The 25473-nt window shown below is 38.3% G+C and overlaps 1 protein-coding gene across 6 annotated transcripts; it reads left to right on the forward strand.

The window, feature by feature from the left end:
• The first annotated feature begins 93 nt into the window (after window positions 1-93).
• LOC107221426 (endophilin-A) lies at window positions 94-25358 on the forward strand. 6 transcript variants are annotated; one of them, XM_015660413.2, is made up of 13 exons: window positions 94-189; window positions 2287-2378; window positions 9521-9589; window positions 10659-10875; window positions 11748-11881; window positions 11997-12063; window positions 13998-14069; window positions 17954-18054; window positions 18595-18698; window positions 18837-18946; window positions 20365-20457; window positions 21493-21608; window positions 21778-25358. In XM_015660413.2, exons 2-13 carry the CDS (start codon window positions 2334-2336, stop codon window positions 21895-21897), a joined length of 1248 nt encoding a protein of 415 aa, XP_015515899.1. In that variant the 5' UTR covers window positions 94-189; window positions 2287-2333; the 3' UTR covers window positions 21898-25358. The 6 variants fall into 6 exon arrangements, with proteins under 6 accessions (XP_015515899.1, XP_015515898.1, XP_015515904.1 ...); XM_015660412.2 differs by lacking the exon at window positions 94-189 and adding an exon at window positions 912-1426; XM_015660415.2 differs by lacking the exon at window positions 94-189 and adding an exon at window positions 922-1426 and having other exon boundaries at window positions 17969-18054.
• The last annotated feature ends 115 nt before the right edge of the window (window positions 25359-25473 follow it).

The raw sequence follows: 25473 nt of genomic DNA on the forward strand, positions 1-25473 counted from the left end.
TATCACGTGACCACGACGACCAGTTCCATCTGTCGGATGTTTTGAAAATGATTGGGAAACTGCTTGTGAGAAGGCCTCCTGGTAATCAACTGCTGAACTAACAAACAGCTGTTTCTTGTGTGTCAAATCTGTGCGGGGGGTTAGAAACTACAATTGAAACAGGACTCGGTATATCAAATAAATAATAAGGTAAGTTAAATAAAAATTATTATATCAGTACTGAAATGATATTCTCGGGAAGTTGCCTAACGAGAGGAATGATATTTCGTCATATACCATCTCATCCGTGACGGATAATTCGAACAATTTGAACATTCTTCCTCTGTGTCATCCTTTCAAAAACGGAAATTATCACATCTAAATCTCTGAGCGTAAATAATATCGGCCATAATCTACATCTTGAACTAATTGTTTTAGACGCGTGACTCGTTTCATATATCACATTAAATGTCGAAGAAACAACGCTTCCGATAGTGATTAGAGAACGTGCTAACCATCTCATTGTTAGCTACCGACGCACCGCCCGCCTTTGATTGGCTGTCTCGTACCGCTTGTAATTTGCAATCCGTAATCCGACCGAAACGATGATAATACTTCAAGATAAGTTATCGGCGTTAGGGAACTGTCAAGATGAATAGGCAAGAACTGTACAGAGACAAGTATAACGAATCGTTGGTCTCATTCAATCGGTCTAACAAAACACTACGCCCCCCTCCCTCCCTCCATCATTTCGTCGTCGCTAGTCCGAACTCCAGAAACGCAGCGCGTATAGTGAAAGGATCTTTGAACGGAAAATTCGATCGTCATTCCGCCCCCTAATTCCTAAATATGGTAACGTTGGAGTTTCATCGTTTTATTAACATTCGGACTTACAATAACGGATAACGGACAATTGGCTTTTAGGTGTACACGTTTTGAAAATCGAAAGCGTTCGTAAATGCATCCGGACGTGAAACTACCCGCATTGAGAATCTGCGGGGGTGTATTCGAAACGGATGTACGCACAGTCATCGGGGGGCGTAACGTCGTGTTCTTTATCTTACGCTGGTCGGGCGATAATTGAAGAGCGGTATCGAAGCCTCCTGACGCGACGGCGGTTGGCCTTTCCAAGTCACCGCGTACTACAGCAGCGTAGTCCGGAGGGTTGGCGCATGGGGGTTGGCGAGAGAGCCGTTCCGCTATCGATCGCACGGTTAAAACTACCCCTACGAGGTCGGAGAGCCCGAAGGAGCCTTGCAGTGCTTAAATCCACGCGACGGAGTCAATTTCTGAACGGCCCAAAGCCCCGGCGTCAGTAGTCGGTCGGTCAGGTGGTTTATCAAGACCGCAGGATAAAGGATAACGTAACGAGAGGACGTATCGGGGTGATAACGCGCAGATTCGCTTTCGCCGCCTCTTCTTCTCCTCGTTCCCGAATTTTTCTCAGGTAATGATTATCCGATTTCTTTTCCACGTACCGTCCGTTACGCGCAATTACATACTACATTTCTCTAACCCGATCAACGAGACTTGCGTAGAAGCGTGCAGTCGTACGTCAAGCCATTGGCATCGGTTTCATTGACAAGTTGGTACAGCGTAAACTTGGACTTGAAATATGTCACGATTTTTAATCACACTCCCTGTAGATTCTCGCCCGTCTTTATTTAACCGCTCGCTCGCTCGATTCTTTACAATGGCGGAATTCTCTGTCCGACTTCGTTTTCATCGCCGCATAATCATCGCGATTCCTCTCCTTCTCTCGGGTACAATGCAATCGTAGTCGGTTTTTACCAACGGTTAAGGCTCGCGTCTGAATGTCGGGGTTCGGATGATGTCAGGCGAACATCATTCACTCCGACCGACGCTCGAGCCAGCTATTTATATCTAATAATAAAGATTTAGATTCATTGCCGACGAGTAACCCGTCTACGGTTCTTTGAGGCCGGAACCTTTCGATATCTAACATATTAAGATCTATATTCAAGCGATAAAGAAGAATCCGTTTCGAGAGGTGCAGGCGTCGAGTTACAAGGTGCTTTGAGAATTCTTGAAAGGACGTTTTACAACCGTGGAAGCACGGTTGTTATGTGAATTTAAAAGTATGCGGTCTCGATTCTTCCTTCGCTTTAGGATCCACATATGGCACGATTATTACTCAGCTCCACATTCAACCTCTGTTTTTGTCACGCGAGTGTGCTCAATTCTCGCATAAGCTAGACCCGCTATCATTATTTTACCAGACAATTTCTCGGAGCACTACAAGTTTGATATATAATGCAACGTCGAAAAAACGTCTTTCTGTTTCAGGCTTACTTGGCTAATTAGAGAGGACTTGGCAAAGCCACGGCAGAATCATGGCGTTCGCTGGACTCAAGAAACAAATTAACAAGGCGAATCAGGTGAGTTTGGACGAATTCGTAATGCCGTTGAAATGAATTCGCCATAACGAACTCGGAGTCTGCTCGATAATTCCCAGCTGAATCAATTTCAACATCTGGTTCATATCTTTTGTATTGAATTCCCTTATACGCACGTATAAATATAGTCTCGGTATTGTACATATGTATTCTTGCATAAATCCGGCAATCGATTAACGTTGCTCACGGTCTATTTAATATTCCGTGGCTTACTAATTTATTTATACAGTTCCCCGCGGATATCCTAATTGACTTTTCCAGCTAACCCGAAATTTTCTGCAACTCGCTATCGCGGTTTAGTCATTATACCTCGTGCCCACTCGCTGCTTACATAACTTATTACCTGATTATAACTTACATCAATGATCGGGAAGTTCCTTTCCTTGTTCATCGCGTGTTGTTGCTAAGAACACGTCCCGCCGTCGTATCTGCAGAATGTTGGTATGTGTTTCTGCTGAAGTCACATCGTTAGCAGCCTCAGAAGTTTGCCATCAGCAAAGCAGAATATAAAAATAATGCCGACTATGTCCGGAAATTCATAGTTTTCACATCTCCTTCTTGCAACCTTAAACCTCGTTTTATGACCAAGAAGTTATGAAAGTTATGGTATATCGAAATTTCAGGGGATAAATCATTGTTGCGCAAATTTAGAATGACTTTTAAGGCGTCGGCCTTTCAAAATAAGAGTATATTTTGTTTATCGTGGTTTACTGAATTTCAGACATTCCGAAAGATTTGTAGTAACGATTTTTCCTAAACATGCATGTTTATAATAGCGTTACTTACTTCATCCTCATAAGAAGTTTGCTGTAATTCATACAGTTTCGGATTTCACATTTATTTTCCATCGTCACTTGAAAACAATTAACTCCCTAGCAATTTCTCATCATAATTTAATATATAGGCATTAGTGAAGAGCTGCGAGGCGCTTAGAATTCTTACTCGAAATGTTTGAAATGAAATATTCCTTGAAACTCGTTACTCCGATATTCTTATCATAGATTTATCTGATATAAGAACCTCGGTTCTTCACTGTATTTTATAACACTACTTTTATTATAATAACGTACGTAATAATCGCGTTCGTCTGAGCGATCCACTCAATAAGACCATTTTATTTTAGTTACCTACATACAGAAAATAAGTAGAAAAAGAAGCACGACATTCAGAAAGGCTAAGCTTGCGAAAGCTGGGTTAGGTTAATTACTTTTAGCAATTGTAATCCTCTTCGAATGAAGTTTCGATCGCAGATACAACTTCACTCGAAGTATTCCTCGCGATCTGAAAGCATTGTCCGAATTCCATCATGTTTCTGCAAGATTTTAATAGGAATAATCGCCAATCTCAACTGCACAACCGCGATCAGTAGCCAACGATAATGAAATCCATTAAATAATTCTCTTTTTTTTAAACGTTACCATATCGCAACTTTTTAGTCTCAGACAATCAGTTGCTACGTTTATTTTACCATATTTCTATCAGCGTTTATGCTGCGTTAACTCTGCTTTGTTTATTTGTTTTCAACTTGTCAATTCACTTGAATTGAAATTCTACACGTTAAAAGTAACTCACGGAGTTTTCCGCTAGGATTTATTATTCAACGCACCTTGAACGTTATCCAGACATTGAATTTCTATTCAATCATACAACTTTACTTCACTACCAAACGAACGGGTGATTGATTCTTAATTGTGACTCGTAGGCTCGTCGTCATCACCACCTTATGATTATATAACTTTTTTCTAACAGTCGTCGATTCTATCGACGTTGGTTATGATTATAGATATAATTAATGTCAAAAAGAAGTATTCCGCCATTGCTGATGACATTTAATCAGTGAATCGGTATGACGTCATCATAAGTTTATTTCCATGTGGTATTTTTTTAACACGCCGTAACGCTTGATACGTCGGTGATTAGTTACATGCAGCGCCTTTTTACCGTGTGTTTTACTCCCACGCACGAAGAACCTTAAAACTGTCTGGGGATAATTTAAGGGCACCCGGCTAGATTTGTAAAATCATGTGGTAGCATGGGTCGGAACCGGGATGCGGAATAATGGACGTGCAATGAATTAGTTGCGATATACTTAGATAATTCCCCTTCCATTAATTCCGGCTGGCGGAAAATGCCCAACTGACTCGGTTCTAATCGAACAAGGAATATCCGCCTGACTGGTTTCAACCCCTTCAAGTATCCGCGAATTCGATTTATTTCTTGGGATGCGATAAGACTAGGGGTCCGCCGACCCTCGCAGCTGCTCATTTGCACTCAACCTTGCAACAGTCAGCATCAAGAACAATCAAATCCGACCGAGACGTTCGCTCGATGATTATTATTTTTTTCACCTACATTTCTTCGTCCTTCCCAATGACGATTGAAATACGATATTCGTATTGCCATTTACACGTAAATTAGCTATCATCTTTATCAACTTTATGTCGGATTTAACGATACTGCGTAGAAATTTATTCGCCTTATATATATGTGTATATATATATATATATTATGGTGATTAGAAAAAAATAGTTTGGAACTTTCTCCCATGCAACTCTTTAAAAAGTTTATTCAGTTTGAAAGAAAGGTTCTGTCAAAAGATGAGAGTTCTACGTTACGTGGAAGTTCGCGCTCAGTTGATTTTTCACTGTTATAATTTTTTTTTTAATTTATCAAGTATCGTGAATAGTTTTCTTTTCTATCGCTCACATCGATCATAATATCAACTTACGTCACAATTCAGACCCACACTTGTAATATTAAGTCTCCAGTTGATTGAGAAGTTTATCTGAGAACTTATTTATCATCAATTAAATCTTTCAAAATAGTTACAATTTAACATGAACTTTTGATTCAGGAGAATCCAATTTCCGGTTGATATATTGTCGTGTTACGGGTCGTGATCTTAGGATTGAAAATAAATATCAGATAAGAAATAATAAATCTGAAAAAAGCGAAAAATCATATGAACGCCATCTTCCACATACCGTAGAACGCTAATATTTTCACAGGATTATTCTTCTAACCTAGAAAAACTTTTAAGGGGGTCGCCACGTTGAAAAATCGTAAATTATTTTTACGCGAAACAGCCTATATTTAATATCGTAAATCTGGGTCAAATTTACTCTGGAATGACCTTTACCCAGGCAACGTTTTCCACGGTGGAAATACCTTATCTGGGTCATTCGGTGATGGGATATGGGTCATGGTCGCGGGGGCGGAAGCGGGACAGAATTGCGCTTCTGCGTATTACAGGGGAGGGTGCTTTGCTCTGCCTGTGTACGGCTGTAAGAGCTGTGCTGGTTATAATATTCGCGCCCACGCGAATCCCTGCAAAAATTTGCAATCGTTATTGTACACACCTAGGGATTAAGCGTATGCATACGTATTCCTCGCGTTTCGATATTAACCCCTAACCTTTGTCGTTCCTCGCTCTTTCCCATCGTCTCGGAAAATTTTTGTAATTACCACTAACGAGGCTTCGGTGATAATCTCGTGTCGAGTAGCGGTTGCGAAAAAATATCAAAGAGAAACCGAATTAAAGGAGAGCGCAAAAATATGTGATAAAAAAAAAAAAAAATTGAAAAAATTAAATAACGCTGAATTTGCACGAATTCTAACTTCTATAATCCTATTTGCATGTCGTGTGTGTATACCTATATATTCTCATGGAGCATGCACGCGAGGTATAACGTGTGTACGTGACTAACGCGTCGATTCTGTTACAGGGGGTTGCGACTTGTTCTGTAATATCGTTCTGTTCTAAAACGGTGACGTTGGCTCGTTTCCATCTTTCTCTTAGTCTTGTTTCTTCTCTTTTTTTTTTTACGATACTGGCTCCCTCGTTTTTGCCACTCGTTATCGATTCCTTCGTCACGCAATTATATTTATCGAACGCGATACTCGCGCCGAAGAATATCGCGCAGGAGGATTGAACTTCACGGGAGTTTTGATGTTAAATCAATTTTTACACCGCTTGTTTGTTTTAACATTGTTTGTTCAGTCAGCAATGTAATATCCAGTTTATTACTGGGTACAGTGTTTTATTTCCACACTCCTCGACTCCCGTTTCAATCGTTCGCCGGCACGGCCATTAGCGCAATTACAACACGCTACATTGTACACTGCAATTTACACCCTGGTGTATACGATCCATATATTTTTTCACCTCTGCTGACATTCGAATGGAAGGCGAAGAGATGAATAACAGAGAGGAGAAAATGAGGCTCAAACTCCGGGCGAATTTCTGTCGTATAATTAATTTACCCTGTTTTTCTTACCATTTGTTTTTTTCCCATTTCTGCTTTAAACCAAACCTCTTTGTCAAATTACTAACGATCTTTGTAATGCTTTATGTATAATTTATTTCAAAGCTATCGCGCACAAAGACCTCAGGCGTGTAGAGTTTACATTTTATTTTACCTTTGTTGAGAGAGAAAACGTCGCCGCAAGTTTCTTAAATTCTATCCTCAAAGCGTGTGGTTTTGTAATTTTATATTCTATGAGTGCTTGCGTAATCCTATAACTGAAACGTGCAGAACGATTTTTTAAGGATGAACCGGCCGGACTGTAATCTGAATCAAAAGTAAGGAAACGAGGAAAAAACGTTTACGAAAGCTCCAGCAATGTCGTTTGCGTCGATGATAGTGAACTTGAACGAAACAACATTTCTATTTATAGCATAACGAGTCTGATCAAATTCGATTAACACAACAATTTGAGAATAGGTTTTACGACGAAAATATTAAAAATCATTAAACTCTAGTTTTTTTATTGAGATTCTAATGTATTTAGACTGATTTTATTCACCATAAAGATCTTCAGAGACAGTCCGAAACATACTTTACAAATAACGATTTCCAGAGCGGATAAAAATGGATTTCTGTAGGTACGGTGGAACAAATTTAACATAAGATTTGTTAATCGTTATTCAGACAATTTGTAGTGATTTGGTACGCGAGAAAAATGAGTCCAAATACATTAGAATCGTGTCAAAATCATCTACAAGCCTTTTTCTCAAATTGTTTATATCTTAAATTGTGCTAGTAACATTTTTTTGTTTGTTGTCACGGCACAGTTTATGCAAAAGAGCGCGTTATTAATTAACAAAGATAAATACAAAACCGTCGTCGTTACTGATCGCGATCCACCCGAGAAACGGGGGTATCGATGGCCAAATTCTACAGTCTAACTCTTGGTCTAACTTGTTTTAACGTGGACTAACTACATAGTCTAACTCTTTATAAGTATACAGATACAGGGACAAAGTCTTTGCGTCCGACGAAGGGAAACATGAGCTTCAAGAAGTACGAATAAAATAGGGTAAATATTTCGATAATTTTCTTATTAGAAAAAAGAATTGCCGTTGATACGTTTTCCGCTTTAGTCAAAGAAACGGCGACTTTTCTCACAATCGTTTGGTGATTTTCGCGCAACGTAAAAGATTTGCGAGACAGGGTTCTTGGCACCTTCCGGTGATACGAGCAAACCCGCGAATGCGGCGTCGACTTCTTCTGGCAGCATTTCAAATCTCGCATATGTAGAAGTAAAAGCTGAACGCTCACTCACGGTAGATCCAACCTAAACAGATATTGATCCAACCCTCGCCTCTCTCCTTAGTCGGCTACACGGGTAGAGATTCTCTCCTCCTTGTTCTCCATCCTTACAGCTCCTTTCGAACCAACAATTGCAGCTGCGTAGCAATTCTCTCTCTCTCTCTCTTTCTCCCCCCCCCCCCCCCCCCCCTCCCTACATTCACTCTCGCTCTCGTTTTTCTTACTTCCTTCCTTCCTTTCTTTTTTTTTCTCTTTTTTTTTTTTGTTTCTTCTCTTTCGCTTTTTCTCTATTCCATATTGCACGCCTCCGTTTCCGTCGAGCAAGGGAAGCCCCCGCGATACGTCGTACGAAATAGGAATTCAATTACCAGCTTCTGAAACGCGCAGAGCAGCGCTGCCACCATTCGATGTTTTCAACTGAATTTCACCCCCAATAATCGCACGGCCGAAACTCGTAAAGAATTTGCAACAATTGGTCGATATAGAACGAATACTAAATAATTTCAGTCCGGTCTCGATTTTATTCTTTGCACACCGTTCTTTAACTCATTTTCGTATCCGTGTAGGGGCTGCCTCTCACGCCTGACAAATTTATTTTCCTCTCTCCTTCTCCTTCTCCTTCTCATCATCATCTTCTATCCGACGTCTTGTCGATCTTACCGCACGGAAATAATGATACTAAACATTTTCATTCGTCGAATTATTACTTTTTCACCACAAAGAAGTACATGCCGGGTAGGTCTGACGGTTCTTCTTTTTTACGATGACTTTTACACAATTGCGAGACGTAGAATAATTATGCCGTCTTATTTGCGCGAGGATTTTTCGTCGTCGCAAACAGAAAATTTTTTCATATTTTCCAATGTCAATTACGATCTGGCCGTTGACAATTATTCCCACTAATTACTTTTATTACATTATTTTTCAACTCAATTTGTCGAATTTAACGGAAACGAAGGTTTCTTCATTATTATACCCTGCATATTGTAAAAAATTACATTTCTCGTTCAGAGCTTGTCAAATCCGATTTCGTGCGAGCAGATCAATCGTATAACCGATTCTTTCCAGTCTTCATTTCTGCGTCGCTATACGAGGTTTCTCCACACGAGAGGCTGCAGATAGCGGATTGTGTGGGAGTATGTGCATCGGATACTCGTATATGCAGCCAGCCCACGTATAAATACGTTTTGACAGAATCGTTACAGAAATTATTACAAGTATATACACGCGATGTGTGCGTATGTGTGTGTGGATGAATGAAGACCATGCGGAGTTAACTCGCGCAATGAGAATTACTTGCAGATTCGCGTACATATGCATATAAGTATAAAGGGTTCGTACTCTCATATCGTCAGTCTGAGATTAGCGGGTGCCTTAAAACTTATCGCTAAACCTACACGATAACGAGATACTCGCTGGTGAGCACCAGGATTTAGACTTGAACTTGCATTAAGGGGATATTTATACAAGGAATTGTCATCAACTGCAATGTGGTGTGCAGAGCGTTCTAAATTTACGCTGCAAGCACTCGTACATGTTATGTGTAATATTATTTTTCTCTTTTCTTTACAGTATATGACGGAGAAGATGGGCGGCGCCGAGGGAACAAAACTCGACGTCGATTTCGTCGACATGGAAAGGGTTCGTATACATATATACACACACACACATATATATATATATATATTTTTTTATTTCAAAGCACGAGGATTCGCGTACTTGCCACATTTATTTCCTAATCGCTATGACGAAAAAACTACTTGCCCATCAGCTTAAAAACGCGTAACGGTTTTTAGTCTTTGACCTTTTCTGTTTTATTCGTTGTATTTTGTCATCCCAAGTATTTTAATCTTCGCGAAAAGCTCGGGTCTCAGCGGTATTCGTCGCAAATTTATCATATACGAGATGAATTCTTGAGCTTGTCGGTTACTCACGGTACACCATAAAGCAGGAATGGCATGCCATTTTCGAAAAAATTTTCGGAATGTGAAGGAGAGAGTAAATATAATTTTCAATGGTGCTGAAGTTCGTGTACCGTTAACACATCGTAACATAAGGGGGAGTATCACTATTTTTAAGTTTTATAGTGAGTTTAAAGTAGTTGAGTTTTCGAAATATAAATATTTTGTGTTTTATTATAATTTACTGCATTTCAGACCTTCCGAAAATTGTGAATTTACGATTTTTCCGACACGTCAATAGTTACAATAACGTTAGATACTCACTTCAGCCTCATAATTTTTAGCCTTGAGTATAATCCATTTTATCGAATACACCATTTTTTTAATCCGCATGTATAGAGCTTTTGAAAATTATAACATTCTGCCGATCTTGCATGACAAATCTCAAACACCGCCAATTATTCATGGTGTTGTTAGTTTTTGGTATACATTAGTTTCGCTGTTTTTGTAATTGAATTTTCACTCCGAGGATTAGATTCCTCCACAATTAAATTTCCCGAATTTTCAATTCGCGCAAGTTTTTTTTATGAGCAGTACGTACGAGCATTTAGACCCTATAGATAATATATTTGAATAAAAATTCGAAAGCAGAAACCCAAGCAAAGATATTCAATTGGGTTGTTATCCGAAACGAAGCGCGCGTATCGCTAGACCAATTATACTGATTCTTTAAAATCCAAGCTGAGGAAACGAGAAACGCACGCCGTGTTTGTATAATTTCGAATGAAATTTGATATTCGTGTCGTTAGAAAACGGACGTGACCTGCGAACTGGTGGAAGAACTCCAGATGAAAACTAAAGAATTTCTACAACCAAATCCGACGGCGAGGGCGAAAATGGCAGCCGTCAAGGGTATCAGCAAACTCAGCGGACAAGCGAAAGCGTCGACTTATCCTCAGCCCGAAGGGGTGCTCGGTGAATGCATGCAACTTTATGGGAAGAAAATGGGCGAAGACAGTATTTTTGGTCAGTAAAAAAAGCTCGCTTCTCCTCGTGTAAGGTTCATTCTGAGAATCGTCGTTAATCCACGGATATAAAAAGGAAAATATTCCGAGCCTCGGGTGCTTATTTTCCAATGTTTTACGGAAGGAAAATTGACCGGTTTACTGGGATTCGTTATATTTCTTCGTACAAAATCGCCCGAAGCCTCTCACGTATTATTTTTCAATAACGCCAGAAAAATCGACGGTTTTCTTATATTTATCAAGATGTAAAGAAACAGGGTGAAACAATGCGTATACGCTTTAGTTGAACCAATTAGAATACATATCCGGGATGACGTCATATAGGCTCGATATTTTGTCCTTTAGTGTTTACTGTTTATATTATTATTTTTATAACTATTGACTGCACAAAGTGGCATTTTCAGCAAACGGAATATCGGGAAATAAATAAGTAACCTATTTACGTGATTTCTGTGACGTCATCTTGGATATGCGCAGACTGAACTAAAATCGGTCTTCGGTACTGACACGCCTTGTTTTCTTACACCGTGACACTTACAATTAACGTAGACTGGCAAAAATATTTCCGAACGATATTGAACGAAAAGAAAAGCAATCGCTTAGCTCACGATCAGAAATTGAACTTTTATTTCTTTGGTAAAATCAGACGACGTTTCGTATTCCGGTCGAAATGACTATAAGCTTCTTCGTTATAGAACCTGGAAATACTGGGGGGTTTACACGCCACTATAATAGGCACTCCGGTTTTAATAAACTCTGGAGCATTGTTCTCTTTATTAACCCGGTTATTACTGCCGGTTGGGGGAGTGTAAGGTTTAACTCCCTTCGCTCCGATTCGAGGCCATCATTTTTTACGAAGAGTTATTCATTCAGGTCTCGCGCTAATCGAAATGGGCGACGCGATGAAGCAGATGGCCGACGTGAAATATTCTTTGGACGACAACATCAAACAAAACTTCCTCGAGCCTCTACACCATCTGCAGACGAAGGACCTGAAGGAAGTCATGGTGAGCGAGATATATTAAAAAAGTTCCAACCGCCTCTCGAGGACGCCTTGCAGATAATGCCGAGCGTAGAGGCGTACGTCGTATACAACCGTTCTCGTTGCACACTGTGTTTCAGCATCATCGGAAGAAACTTCAAGGGCGAAGACTGGACTTTGACTGCAAGCGGAGGCGGCAAGCGAAAGGTAAGAGTTTGATGCAACATGGCTGCGGAGATTCGCAAGTATTTTAAGAACAAACTCGACGAGTCGTCGATTCACGATGTGTACTAACAAGCATTGTCCAATTATCGGGATATAATTATAGTATTCAAACGCGACGGTTGATCTGCCGATCTGCCTTTTTTCATAATACGTTTGTGGGAATAGCGTTACACAATTAAATTACGTATCAGGGTATCCAACGACCCTCGAGGTGGCGGGAAGTTGAAGTTCCGAATTTGAAAAGCTCCGAAAGCGCCTGATTCCGAATTATTTTATGGCGAAACTTGAAGTAGAGAAATCAAACTTTGACGAAGTAACAAAGTTTTAAATATTGGGAAACCCGATGACTCAAAGTTTCGAAAATTCAAGTTACCATACAGCAAATTTCCGGAAAGTAAAGTTCCGATAGAACGAAATTGCGAACAATAAAGTCTCCAGAGTGTAAAATTCCGAAAATTAAAACATTTTCACACAGCGTAGTTTACGCAACGAGTGGATGTAAAAAACTCGAAAATCAAAAACAAAGAAAGATCAATGTGATGATGATTCACCAAGCGTTTCCGCACTTTAAGTTTTGCCACCAAAAAATCGGAATCTGACTCTTTCGGAACTTTTCAAATTCGGAATTTCAATCCCGCCTCCCCCTGAGATCTTCGACGTATCATTTTTTCACTCCAGATCCTGGATTTGCCGCGTTTTATACGATCAATCAATCGGCGGACTTATTACTACCGTAAAACTCTACCGTTGCGTTGTTATTATACCTGTGCTGATCTGCCTGAGCGTTGATTAGCAACCTCCCCCCCCCCCCCCCCCCTCCTCGAATTGAAAAGAAAGAATAGGAAAGCCAATATATTTTCAATTCACTCGGAGGGGTGTGTGAGTGTGCGTGTTTATGTGTTAAAGCCCAAAACGAATAACGCGAATTGGATTTTCTCGAAGGTATAACCTGTACAGTAAGCGGCTGCAGAAGTCGAAGGCTAAGGCATAACGCTGTTATATGAACATATATATATACACTTACATTATTGTCACTTACAGGGTTTTATATGATATATGTTTGATCTCGTTAACCTTGTTTGTCGCGGCGGTGAAAAATGAACAATGAGTAGTGAAAAAAAAGAAGAAGAAGAAAAAAAAAAAAAAATAACCAACGAAAAAAGGACATTAAACGTTAACATCGCATCTAGATTTGAATCGAATATAAAATCGAAATAAAATCGTCCAGTTTTTGAATCCTATATTTATGCACGTGGCATGAACCGAGCGGGCTGTATATTTTATTATTTGTCACTGCAGTATAGATCAAGTGCACATATCCTATGTCTATATTACTTGTAAACCAATTTCTACACAAGTTTATCGCATGCGGTTATTATTGCCATATATGCTGCAGAATAGTGAATGATCGCATTTAATTCGACACGTTCACCCTCTACGTATCTCCACTGCGTATGCATGTCGTACCTGTATTACATTGTATAATACGTATACTAGGGGTTTGCGAATAATTTTCGATACCAATTGAATTGTGATATTCGATTATCCGAGTCTTTAAATACATCGTTCGAATGTTTTGACTAATTCCTGCTGGCGTAAAATAGTGTTCAGCAATTTCTGAGGGTCGTAAATTGTCGAACAACCGAATAATTTGAATAACTCCAAGTATTATAATTATTTGAAATATTCCAATTAATCGACCCAGTTGAACCATTCGAATACTCAAATATTTGATTCGATTTAATCCGACCGCTATTCGTACACCCCTGGTATATACCAGAATACACACGTTATTGCTATAATTATTTAATCTGTATAATTTTATTCAAAAATGACAAAAAAAAAAAGAAATTAATAAATTTTGTTTCCTAAATGATTTCTCGCTACTAAACGTGCCGATTAAACACCTAAATTAGCTGCTGGGAAAAGGGCTGCTAGTCCACATTTCGGAAGTCCGGCTCGATCAAGTCCCGCATCAACTTCTGTCGGTACGTTGATTATACACGGTGTGGTTCGAATCAAATTTATCACTGCAATATCCAAGGGGTCGTATCGCAAGGACTAAAGTGAAACGACGTAGTTTGGAAATGCTTGTTGTATCCCGTATAATCTTCTCTTCGCAGTGTCAAAAGTGTAATATATATATATGCAAGCTGCATTGTTCGTGTAGAAAATCGAAAATCTAGCGATATTTCCCCATTACGGAGGTAATTTTCATTCCGACCCAAACCCCGTGTGTATTAAAGTGTTATTTATAACAATAAAGAAAAAGTAATGTACATATTATGTATATACGTATAATATGAGTATTATACGTCCCTAATTAAAAGTTGCATTTGTCGTTGGAAGTTATAACTGGATCTGCGAGTAATAGGCCGCGTCTCTTGTACCTCGGCATGTTATAAACTTTGATGGAAAATCGTTGTTAACGCGACGTAAAAGTTTTGCGAGCGCAACAAAAAAGATAAATGAAAAAAGTAATAGTCTAATTATTCTTTCGCTGTAAATATTTTCACTTACGGCGGTGCCGAGACTGAAAATGTGCAAGTAAAAATAAACGACGAATGAATGGAGTGAATGATTTCTCGCTTATGTATCCGCGAAGCCCTTTGACGACCTGCGCAGCGGGTGTATAAAGTTGATCGATCAAAAACTGCCGTGATGCTAATCGTACTTTGACATAACTTTTATGTCAGCTAACCTACTAAACGACGAGACGCTGCGGGTATAAAATCGAATGCAAATAAGTAGGATAAAGAATTTTTATACACGTGAGCAGAGCGACGATTTTCCCAAATATCATTCGAGAACAGGAATCATCGATTTTGTAGATTCGCGAGTGATGTCGAAAAGCTCAAAATTTGACTATCAGTCTTCTTACGTAACGTCAGCTGTATCGTGATTTTTTTTTCCACGCCGTGATAGACGATCGAAAATCTTCCACGTTCGATCGTGTCGAGAAAAACGAGACTGCCGTTTGTAAAAGATATTGAGAAGGACGAGAGGTGCAATTTTACAAACGTAGTTGTATAAAATACAATAAAGTAGGGAGAAACGCAAAAAGCGCAAGGAAAGGTACAAGAAACGTACGTACGACAAGAGGAATCTCGGAATATACGGGATGGTAAAAAGACGAGTCGAAAGGCGATGGCGAATGCTGCAGGCTTTAGAAACGAAGAAGAGAAAAATTCCTACTGTTAGACGGTTCGCAGTAGAGAAATGTTGTCGTTTTTTTTACGCGAAGCAAAAGAAATAAGAAAATAGAAGATGCAGACTGTCGTCGAAACGAGGAGTATTGCGGATGAAACAGAACGTATAAGGTATCGGTGCGTTATTAAATGGGTAAAAAAGTTTAGAGCGAAAAGAAGAGTACGGACAAAGAAAAATGAGCAAAAATAATAAGATTCGAGTGGAAAGAGTTGCGATTAAACTAGGGCGGCGTAAATAAGATTCCTCTCCGAAAAAATGAAGAACTGGGTGAAATTTTTTTTTTCGAGTTACTACAGTTTTCTCCCTCAAAGTTACCGCTAGAAATTCTCCGTGATACTAGATCGACATTCCAATTTATTACGGAGAAAAATCGCAGTTACAAAAATTGCAGTAACGTAATCAACAAAAGTGCGCCAGTTCCAAATCAGTAAATGCAACAGCAATTTTTGTTCCGTATACCTGTGCGTTGTCCTATGATTAGAAATTTTTAAACGGAGAGTACGAGATTGAAGCAGGTATAAAATGTCGAAGAATGGATGCGGGCATTTTCGAAATACGCGATTCGAGTCGATTCTCCGTTGCCGCGAGGCTAACGGCAATAAATATTAGTGCTGTGTGATTATTCGATTAATCGGCGGTTTCGATCAGCCGGTTTTTCAATGAATCGAATAATTGAGTTTTTCGATTAATCGTTTATCCGATTAATCGACTAATCGACGGTTTCGATTAATCGTTTTTTCTCGACGAATCAAAGTTGCCTCAGAATAATTCTGCAGGTCAATCGTTTATCTATTACTCGTAAGTCACTTACCATGTTCGAATTATACTCGTCTATCATGAGGGAACTTCGATTAATCGAAAAAACTATCAATCGAAACCGTCGATTAATCGATTAATGGAAAAAACTATTAACCGAAATCATTGATGAATCGATTAATCGCACAGCGTTGATAAATATACGTTTACGTTCATCCTGATGATATCACTGCGCGCGAGTTTCGAATATATCCCAAGTCTAGCAGCCCAGTTACCAAAGTCAGAGAGCACGGATTTGCGTTTTCTCATAACGATGCATTTTTCATTGAACCCAACTCAGTTTCTACGTTATAGAGCGTTGTTTGAAGGTTGGCACATTGGCTCCCTCGATATCACCGATTCCCAGCACGAGTAGCATCCCGACAAAAGCCCCTGATACACGAGTATGACCTAGGTCGATGCGATTACGCGGGTGCACGTTTGTTAGCCGCGTGCAACATTGGTAGTTTGCTATTTTTTAATAACATTTTGGAATGCGAATACCCGCTACAGGCATGTGGCAAATGAGATGTTCGGAGTATGTGCTACAGTGATATAGATTCGGGTTGTCTGGTTGCACGTTGCCCGCAGTTTTGGTTAATCAAAAGGATCCCGGAACCTGGTAGTGTTGAAGTGAGGAGCACTCGAGTCCTTGCTCGTTCCAAATGATAAAATTTTAAAGTTAACGCTAATTTCAAACGAGCCTGACATTCCTTTCCGTGATTTAGACGATGTGTTCGATAGGAACCAATAATTCGATTTTCTTTCATTTTTGAATGTGAATTCAATTTTTTACTAATTGAAATCTTGAAAGCTTCTCACTTCTCACCACATCCACTGGGTCAAGGGTTTCTTCTGTGAAATACAGAACGTTGGGATGTAACGAAAGAGAGCTAAGGAGGTTTATTTTTACACCGTTTCAACGGCAGCTGGGTCAAAAAGAATATATACTATAATACGTATACGTACTCGTTTAATTGGGGTGAACTTGCCACCATTTTTTCCGTTTCGACGTTGATCCCTCAGTTAGACACGAAACAACTTCCAAGCACGAATGATGTAATTGTGATCAAAGCTGCCGCGATCCTGCATGCCGACAAAAGTCGGTAATTTAATGTTGTAAACGTGGTTATCGGAGCAGCGCCAAAGTATGTAGAGAAAGTTGAAAAGACAGTTCGTCGACTTTGAAACGGTGGATGCGAATGCTTTGATCACCAACACCATCATCCACAGCCTTCCTCGTCATGCAGGGTGGTCACTGGTCAGGGAATTCTGAAAAACCTCGAAATGTCATGGAATTCTGAAATTTTGGAGTAGTCAGGAAACTGTCTGGGGTTTTTGCGGAAAATCAGGGAATCGTTTATTATATTTTTTGTTTAAGCTTTAGATAAATTAGATCGAACACAAATTTTTTTACCATCGCTAGAAGGTTCTCTTCAAACTTTGAATATTCCTAAATATTACCTTACAAACGATTGGGCGCATCGGCTAGAAGGGACAGTGTGATCCAAGTGACAGTTTGTACTTTTATTAAAAAAAAACTATATGGAAAATACCTATATTTTCTTCAATTTACTGGTAACCAATTTATCCGAATTGGTCAGGGAAAATTATAAGATTTTCCTATGGAAAACGTGGAAAGGTCGGGGAATTTCGTGATAGAGATTCAGTTGCCACCCTGTCATGTTTTGTTCGCGCTGTTTTATAGCCATTTTTTGTATCCCATCGCAGCATCACCTGTACATATATCCCATGCATATTCATAGATATCAAGAATGATAGAGCATACATAGATCATAGATAATAGCTGGTAGGCAACCTTGTAGAACAACACTTAACACTCTTATGGCGCAACCTTTGCGTACAGGTTCTCACGTTTCAGACGACGAAATACGCCAGGCTGAAGAAAAGTTTGCCGAAAGCCTGCATCTCGCTCAGATGGGGATGTTCAATCTTCTAGAAAATGACGTACGTGTCACTATTAATATGTTCTATCACCATTCTTTCCGTTTTCTATTTCATTTTTCTTTTCCAACTTGGCACTTTCGTCCTTGCGGACGTTGTTAATTATTCGAACCTTGAAAATGGCATGATTAATTGGCCGCTTCCTTAATCTATGATCAATTATCGCACAGCTACCGCGGCGCTTTCTTTCTTCGTCAATTGTGCTACTTTTTTCCGTAAGCGTGCGAAATATAATACGACTTCTATTTTTTTACCATCGTATGATATTGAGACAGATTAAGGCGCGTGAAAAAATTCTGTGGATCATTTTTCGTTATACTCTTTGAGGAAATATTTTACAACCTTAGATCTCAACTTCTTTCGCCAATAAGTCTCAATTTAAACGTTAAGAATCACTGTGATTGAATTTAAATCAATACGTTCTGATTCCTCGAAACATCAAACTATTCAGCGATCGGCAAATTCGGTACAGTTGACGCGGAAAGCCCTGCAAACGCATGTTTATTATGAATCGAAAATAATTGTTGGAATCTGTATCCGCAGGTGGAGCAAGTCGCCCAGTTGGCCACATTCAGCGAAGCCCTGCTTGAGTACCATCAGCAGTGTACCGAAATTCTGAAAGTGCTTACGGAAACATTGTTCATCAAGTAGGTAGACACATTGTTATGTCGCAATAATTGAGCGCAATATAACGCGAGAGTTCGATGTATAAATTCTCGCGCAAACCTCTGGCACTCGAATCGTAAATCAAAATCGCTAATATTACTTTTGTGATCATTGCGCAGGAAAGACGAGGCGGCGAACCGACCAAAATTGGAATTCGTTCCGAAGACACTCGCCGATCTGAACGTTGAAGGAATCTCTGACATGAACGGTGGGAATTATTCCTTACACGGTAAGAGCTGCACGAGTCTTTTTACATGTAACATTTTAATAAATTCGCATACATTCGTCACTGATATCGATCCACTTAAATGTGCCCATTACTTCCGCGTCGTACTCGTGAGTTTGTATTTTTGTAATCCGCTATCACAGGCCTTCCACTGAAATTGGTTAAACTGATTTGGACAGTTTGTTTTTGATTTTTTTTTTGTCACAAGTCATTTCTTTATGGCCACATCGATATTCTTCATGCATTCGACATTCAAATTTTTTTTTTTCTTCAACCTGATCACTGATATAGTTCTGTGGTTTGATTAAAATTGCGTGGAAGGTCTGTGAAATGATTCTGGCACGTGCTGCTACTTAAAAATTTTCAATCTTCTATCCATATTTTGTAAAATCACGTGTACACCAAGGCCTAAGTATTGTCCTGTGTCTTGCATATAATAATAATATACTGTGGTATTTTTGTTTTATACTTTTTGCAACTACTTATCTAAGTGTGAATCAACTTGTTTGACATTTGGTATCAATTATCATACTTATTGTATAAAGTATATTGATCGCGAGGAGAAAAGTGATCGTTGACAATCCGTAACTTCCATATTATTAAATGATATGACAAATTAAAAAAAACAATTTTACAGCATTGTTTACCAGCGTGATTATACTTTTCTCCACGCTCCTTATGTCCATTATGTTCTGCTAACAAAACGTTCTACTCTCCTGCTTCATAAATATTATATCCGTGATATAATTGTATAATTGTATGTCATTGTACTCGTTAACCGCCCATGCTGATTGTTGTGTTAACAAACCTCGTCCCAATTAGAAAAAAAAAATACCATTCGTCAGTTCCGAACCCGTTTAACACTTTTGTGGCCCGTTTCTAACGTGACTAAAAAATCGTCGGAGTGTCTCTGAAGAACAATAACGAGTATTGAACTGGATCGAGTTTGATCATCCGACGCACGTTCAATTCGTCTATCTCTAATCTTTTTCTTCTTCGAATTACTTGGTTCTCTCACTTGCCCGTTGCACTGTAACTTTACTATCTGCAGGTTCTACAAGTCGCAAACTGTGCTTTCTTTTTATTTATTTTATTTTTCTCTTAGTCCTAATCTCTCCAATTTCTTCAGGTATATTTTACCTTGGCCTAAATATTTTTGTACTCGTTTCGAAATTTACATCTTATAAAGTTCCCGCTCTTGTTATTTCACCAGTATAAACAAAAATTCTCCTTTTTAGAAAGAGAAAAAAACAAAAAGAGACATCGATAATTTCTTCGATTGATAATCATTCAATTTTTCTTACCTCCCCATTTCTCTTACAATTTTAATATTATTTCACGGTATATTTCGTTCAACTTGCCGCTCTGTGTGCATAACTATATCTGTACTTATATTTCTTTGTCCTTCTGACACACCATAGGGTCAAGTCGGGCCGGATCTCCGGTTCACGGGGACGCAAAGCGTTCGCAGCTCGAATTATTCCCAGCTGGACAACCGCCACAGTCCACTAATGGTAAATTGTTTCTGCATGGGGCTGTTCAAGTCACTAGATCTTCAATCTCATTTCTCTCATGATATTCCATTCCCCCCTTTCCTTCTCCCATTCTTCTATCACTTCACGTCTGCTTTTTCCTTTCTTCAACACACGCATAAACCCTCGTTTATACCTCGTTAATTTCTTTTCTTCTCCTTCTCCTTCTCTGGCTCCCTTTCCCCCCCAACAAGACCAGTCAAGTCTGCAATTGACCTCTTCCCTGCGTTTCATCCGCGCATAAACCCTGCCCGGTATGCTCCATATAATGGTACCAACTCTTCTTCTTTAACTGGAGATACGTGCACGCGTGTCCCTGAACCCGCCAGTCTGGCTACTTATTAATTATTCAGATCATAAATTAGTCAACAGGACTCGATCAATTATCGAGTAAATGAATTTATGTTCATTAATGTGTCACTCGGTACTGCAGTTCCAATTGGTCATACAACATTGATCACCCCTTCTTTGCCTTCGTGTGCATTCATATATATATATATATACGATAGTTTGTTACTAGCTCCAAAAGTTTGGCCGTCTCCCGTTTTTCCTCTATTTTCCGCCTGCGCAAGAAATCGCAGCGACAACCGTTCTAGAAATCAATCCAATCGAGCCAGATTTTACATCACTCATAATATATCAATGCAAATGTAGTCGGTTTTTATAATATGATAGTAGTTCTTCGGTATAATTATTATCGATATGATATTGTTACCAGCACGAGCATCGAGCATGCATTATTTTATCTGTAATAACTCCAGCATCGATACAGCTTATTGAAAATTGGTATTGAATTGAAAGGTGCGTACGCGTAGAAAGGATTACCCAAAAAAACTCTAGATACAATGGAATTTAAAATCAACAATTGTTTCACCACACAACTCGTCACGGGCTTCGCACTTTACGTTCATTGTTATCAATGCTGTACCGTTGTCGTCACTGTTATCCATGTCGTTATCGATCATTTTATATAACAAATTCGATGTTAATATTCGACTAATGGTCAATAAATTTTAGCATCGCCACTGCCGTCTCCAAGTAAGTCGCCAGCCAGGACGCCAATGAACAGGCAGCCGTGCTGCACTGCCCTTTATGATTTTGAACCAGAGAATCCAGGCGAACTCGGATTTAAGGTAGGGCGTATTTCATTTCCTACTTGATTTCATTTAACTATTATATGTAATTCTGTCGAGAGGAAAAAAATTCACACGAAGAGCATTTCTATATTGCCAAATTGTTACTGCGCAAATACTGAGGAATCGATTGTGATTATAAGTTTTCAACGCGTTTCTTCTGTTTCAGGAAAATGATACGATCACCCTGCTCAATAAGATCGACGAGAATTGGTACGAAGGCAGCGTGAACGGACGCACTGGATACTTTCCGGTGACCTACGTCCAAGTCGTCGTGCCGTTGCCATAAAACACAACCGTCACTTGATGAACCAAAGGAAAACCGCGTATTATTCATGTCTACCACCAAAATAACCTAACCAGTTACGACTATTATCCCTATATAATTGATTAATTCGTTAATATTAATTAATCAATCATATTATAATTATTAATTACGTTATAACATGAAAATCTTCATCCTCTCGACAGTTGTAATCACCTACAAACACAAGGAAGCGCAGCTTCTCTCCGCATGTTACGTGTACATAATGTTATACCTTATATCTTTACAATTGGTATATATATATCGTTTGTCGACGTAAGAATTCCCGCATACATATACTATATCTCTATACTCTTCTTCACTCCATATTAAGTACATGTACTACATTTTCCTAACCCGACACATTCAAATTTGAAATTATGTTTTACTACCCTCCAATATTTTCTGTGTCTCTTACTTGATTTGGCCGAACGCCAGGTATTCCTTGCTGGTAAACACACTATATATTGAGACGTTGAGTTCTCTGTACTCTTTTTCCTTTTACACTCTCATTTACATGTTCGCGATTTGTAATATTAAAACGCCATTCTACTCGCGTTTATTCGTGCTACGCTATTCTGGCTGCACAACGGGCAGTTTCCGTATATTTTGGAAATTGTTTGACGAGAGTTACTCCTCTTTTGGGATCAACTTTTGTCGTTGCAGAGGCGTGCTGAGGCGTATATACCGTGACGAGGAATTATAAGATAATACCGGATATAATTTTAGTCGACTTCTTTATCCGTATATGTATAGACGTTTTTTATTTAGGGTAATTAGGTAGATCAATTTTAATTGATTAATTAATTAATTAATAATTACAATCCGATAGATCTTACAGGATTATATACATATATACATATAGTTTAGGATAATTTTCACCTATCCCAGAATTCGTGTGGACCTTAATTCCAGAGTATGGGAGAGAAATTATAATACAATATCGCAACTTGCAGTGCGTCTATTGAGAATATAATGTAGCAAATTGACGCGTGATACTCTCGCGGATTAATTCAATTTCGAAATCCTTCCTCTCCCCCAAACCTACTCTACCCTCAATCTGCAAAACCTTGTCGTCAAGGATAGGAACCTAATATCACTACTCGATACAGTGGGAAAATCATTATTGATCTCCTGGATCCAGGCTTTGGATCAGGAGGGCTGCTGTCCAATTTCGCGCCTCTTGTACACGTATTTACATAGTAATATTTAAATAGGTACAAAAATATAATAAACGACAACACATTCGTCGAAAGTGTCGCGCGTCTCGCTTTCTTTAGTTTGTGCGTAGTACACGTACTCTGTTATGCAAGAAAAAGAGAGTGCACATTTACATGTACGTTATATTACATTGTATCACGAAAAATAAGATTATAGTGTATTATCGCATTGCGTTTAATGTAAAAAAAAGAACAGAACCGAAAAAAACAAACACGAGAATAAAAACAAAAATACAAATGATCAGTGTTATATCATATATGTATACATATATTACAGTAACAAATACGTAAACATAATATATGCACACATATATTGTATACATATATATTATATATATTTAATAATATACAAACTTGCGCGAATCACCTGTCAGAACAATGAAAGTAATTTTTAGTTATTCGTACGCCACGTGGTTAGGAGGATGTATACTTTGAGCGATACTTGCTAAACATAATGATTGTGTAATGTTATACATACCTATATAGGCCATAAATCAATAATTATATATATTATATGAAAAGTTGAACAGAACGTTCAGTCGCGTAACTGGTCAATTCGGCTGTCAAATTGTTGCATAGTTAGCAATAAAATGAAATATTACTGAACAAAATTATCCTCAAGGCTGTTCCGGGAAAATGATGATGATTATTAATATTAATATTATTATTGTTATTCAATCCGCGCATAACCTTAAACATATAACGACGTTGAGATTACTCAAACTTCGCTCAAGTTTCTCTGGTGTACTCTTAGAAGGAATGATGAACATGGGCAGTGAAAAAGTGAATCGATTGTACCTAGGTCATTGTGCTAATTGTAAACATACAGTTGGACTCCAACGTTAGAATTAACAAGAAAAAACCAAGACACTCGTTGGAAACTTCCAAATTGAAGTAGCTCATTTTAACGAAAACTTCAAAATACATAACATTCTGAAAATCCAGTGGTTTGTGTTGTTGAAAAATTACAAATAAATTTTCTTAATAACGCAAAGCAAAGTCCGTAATTTGACGTCAAATTGTGTGTTAAGAATGGGACGAATACTTGGTGTACAATCTGTATAATAATGTCTATCAGAAAAAATTTGTTTGACAATTTATTGACGTCGTTGCAATACTTAATACATTGAATAAACATAGAGCAATCAAATCCCAAGCAAAGTTAATATTATTGTCAGATTTGCCGCGAACTGAAGCAATTAAAGAAAACAATTATCTACTATAAAGATATACACTGAAATTAATTATAAATACTAAATTGGTATCTTATTCTATAAATGTTGGCTATTGTTAAATGTTGAATATTGTTCTATGGTCCGTTTCGTAAGTTAATTATAGCACGGGGTAGATTCACTCAGAAAAAAACAATTTACACAATCATGCAGAAAAAGATGTGCAAGCAAAAATTCTTTATTGTTTTGAAAATCTTAAGCGACATTTCACCTGAATTATTTACAAAGTCTGATAATGTAGCTTGGTATCGTATTTCTACGGAACAAATATTGTAGGGAAAGAATTTGAGTGGGAAAATGAAAAAAAGTGATAAACTAATTGGAAATAAACGAGTAAAATAAGAAAAGGGAAATGTTAATATTTTTATGGTTGCGTATATGGCAAGCAAAAAGTAAATCAAAACACAAATTCAAATATACTTTACAGTCTCGAATAGTGCATATAAGTAGCTATATTAAACGAACAAAGATTAAAAACCCGTATTGTATTTAAGTCGCGAAACGCTCTGTAATCTAATTATAATCTAACTGCTTGGAGACCGAATAAACTGAAGTTTGCTTAGTCTCTGTAAATAAGTTGTAAAGCACTGGGCATCCGTGGTCACCGATTTCTGCAATTATTCTGTGTCTGGTTCTGTTAAGAGCCAGGAACCATTGCCCGTACCAAATTTTAACATTTGACGTTATTAATTTTGATTCTATATTTGCTGAGAAGTAACGTCAGTTTCTCTCAATTGTTAATAACTATACATACATAATAAATATAGCCCTACGATTATTACTTGTTATTAACTGTAGTCAATGAAATGACCAGGGGATGCAGCACAGTGATACTTTCAAGACAATACATAATGATTAATTGTACTTATTGGTAAATTAATCTACTATATAATTATTAAAACTCTGAATAAAGAAAATATAAGACATACAATTTCGGTCAATGCTAAATGATTATTATAAATAATTAAAAAATAAAGTGTGCTCTATGTCATCACTGGGTGTATGGTATGGTCCTCATTTTTTCTTCACACCTATGAGTACGAATAAATATACATATGCATACCGTAAACGTATAATTATATCATATTTCATTTAACTAAAACTAAATC

This window comes from Neodiprion lecontei, chromosome 6, assembly GCF_021901455.1.
Source record: "Neodiprion lecontei isolate iyNeoLeco1 chromosome 6, iyNeoLeco1.1, whole genome shotgun sequence".
NCBI classification, from domain to species: Eukaryota; Metazoa; Arthropoda; class Insecta; order Hymenoptera; family Diprionidae; genus Neodiprion; species Neodiprion lecontei.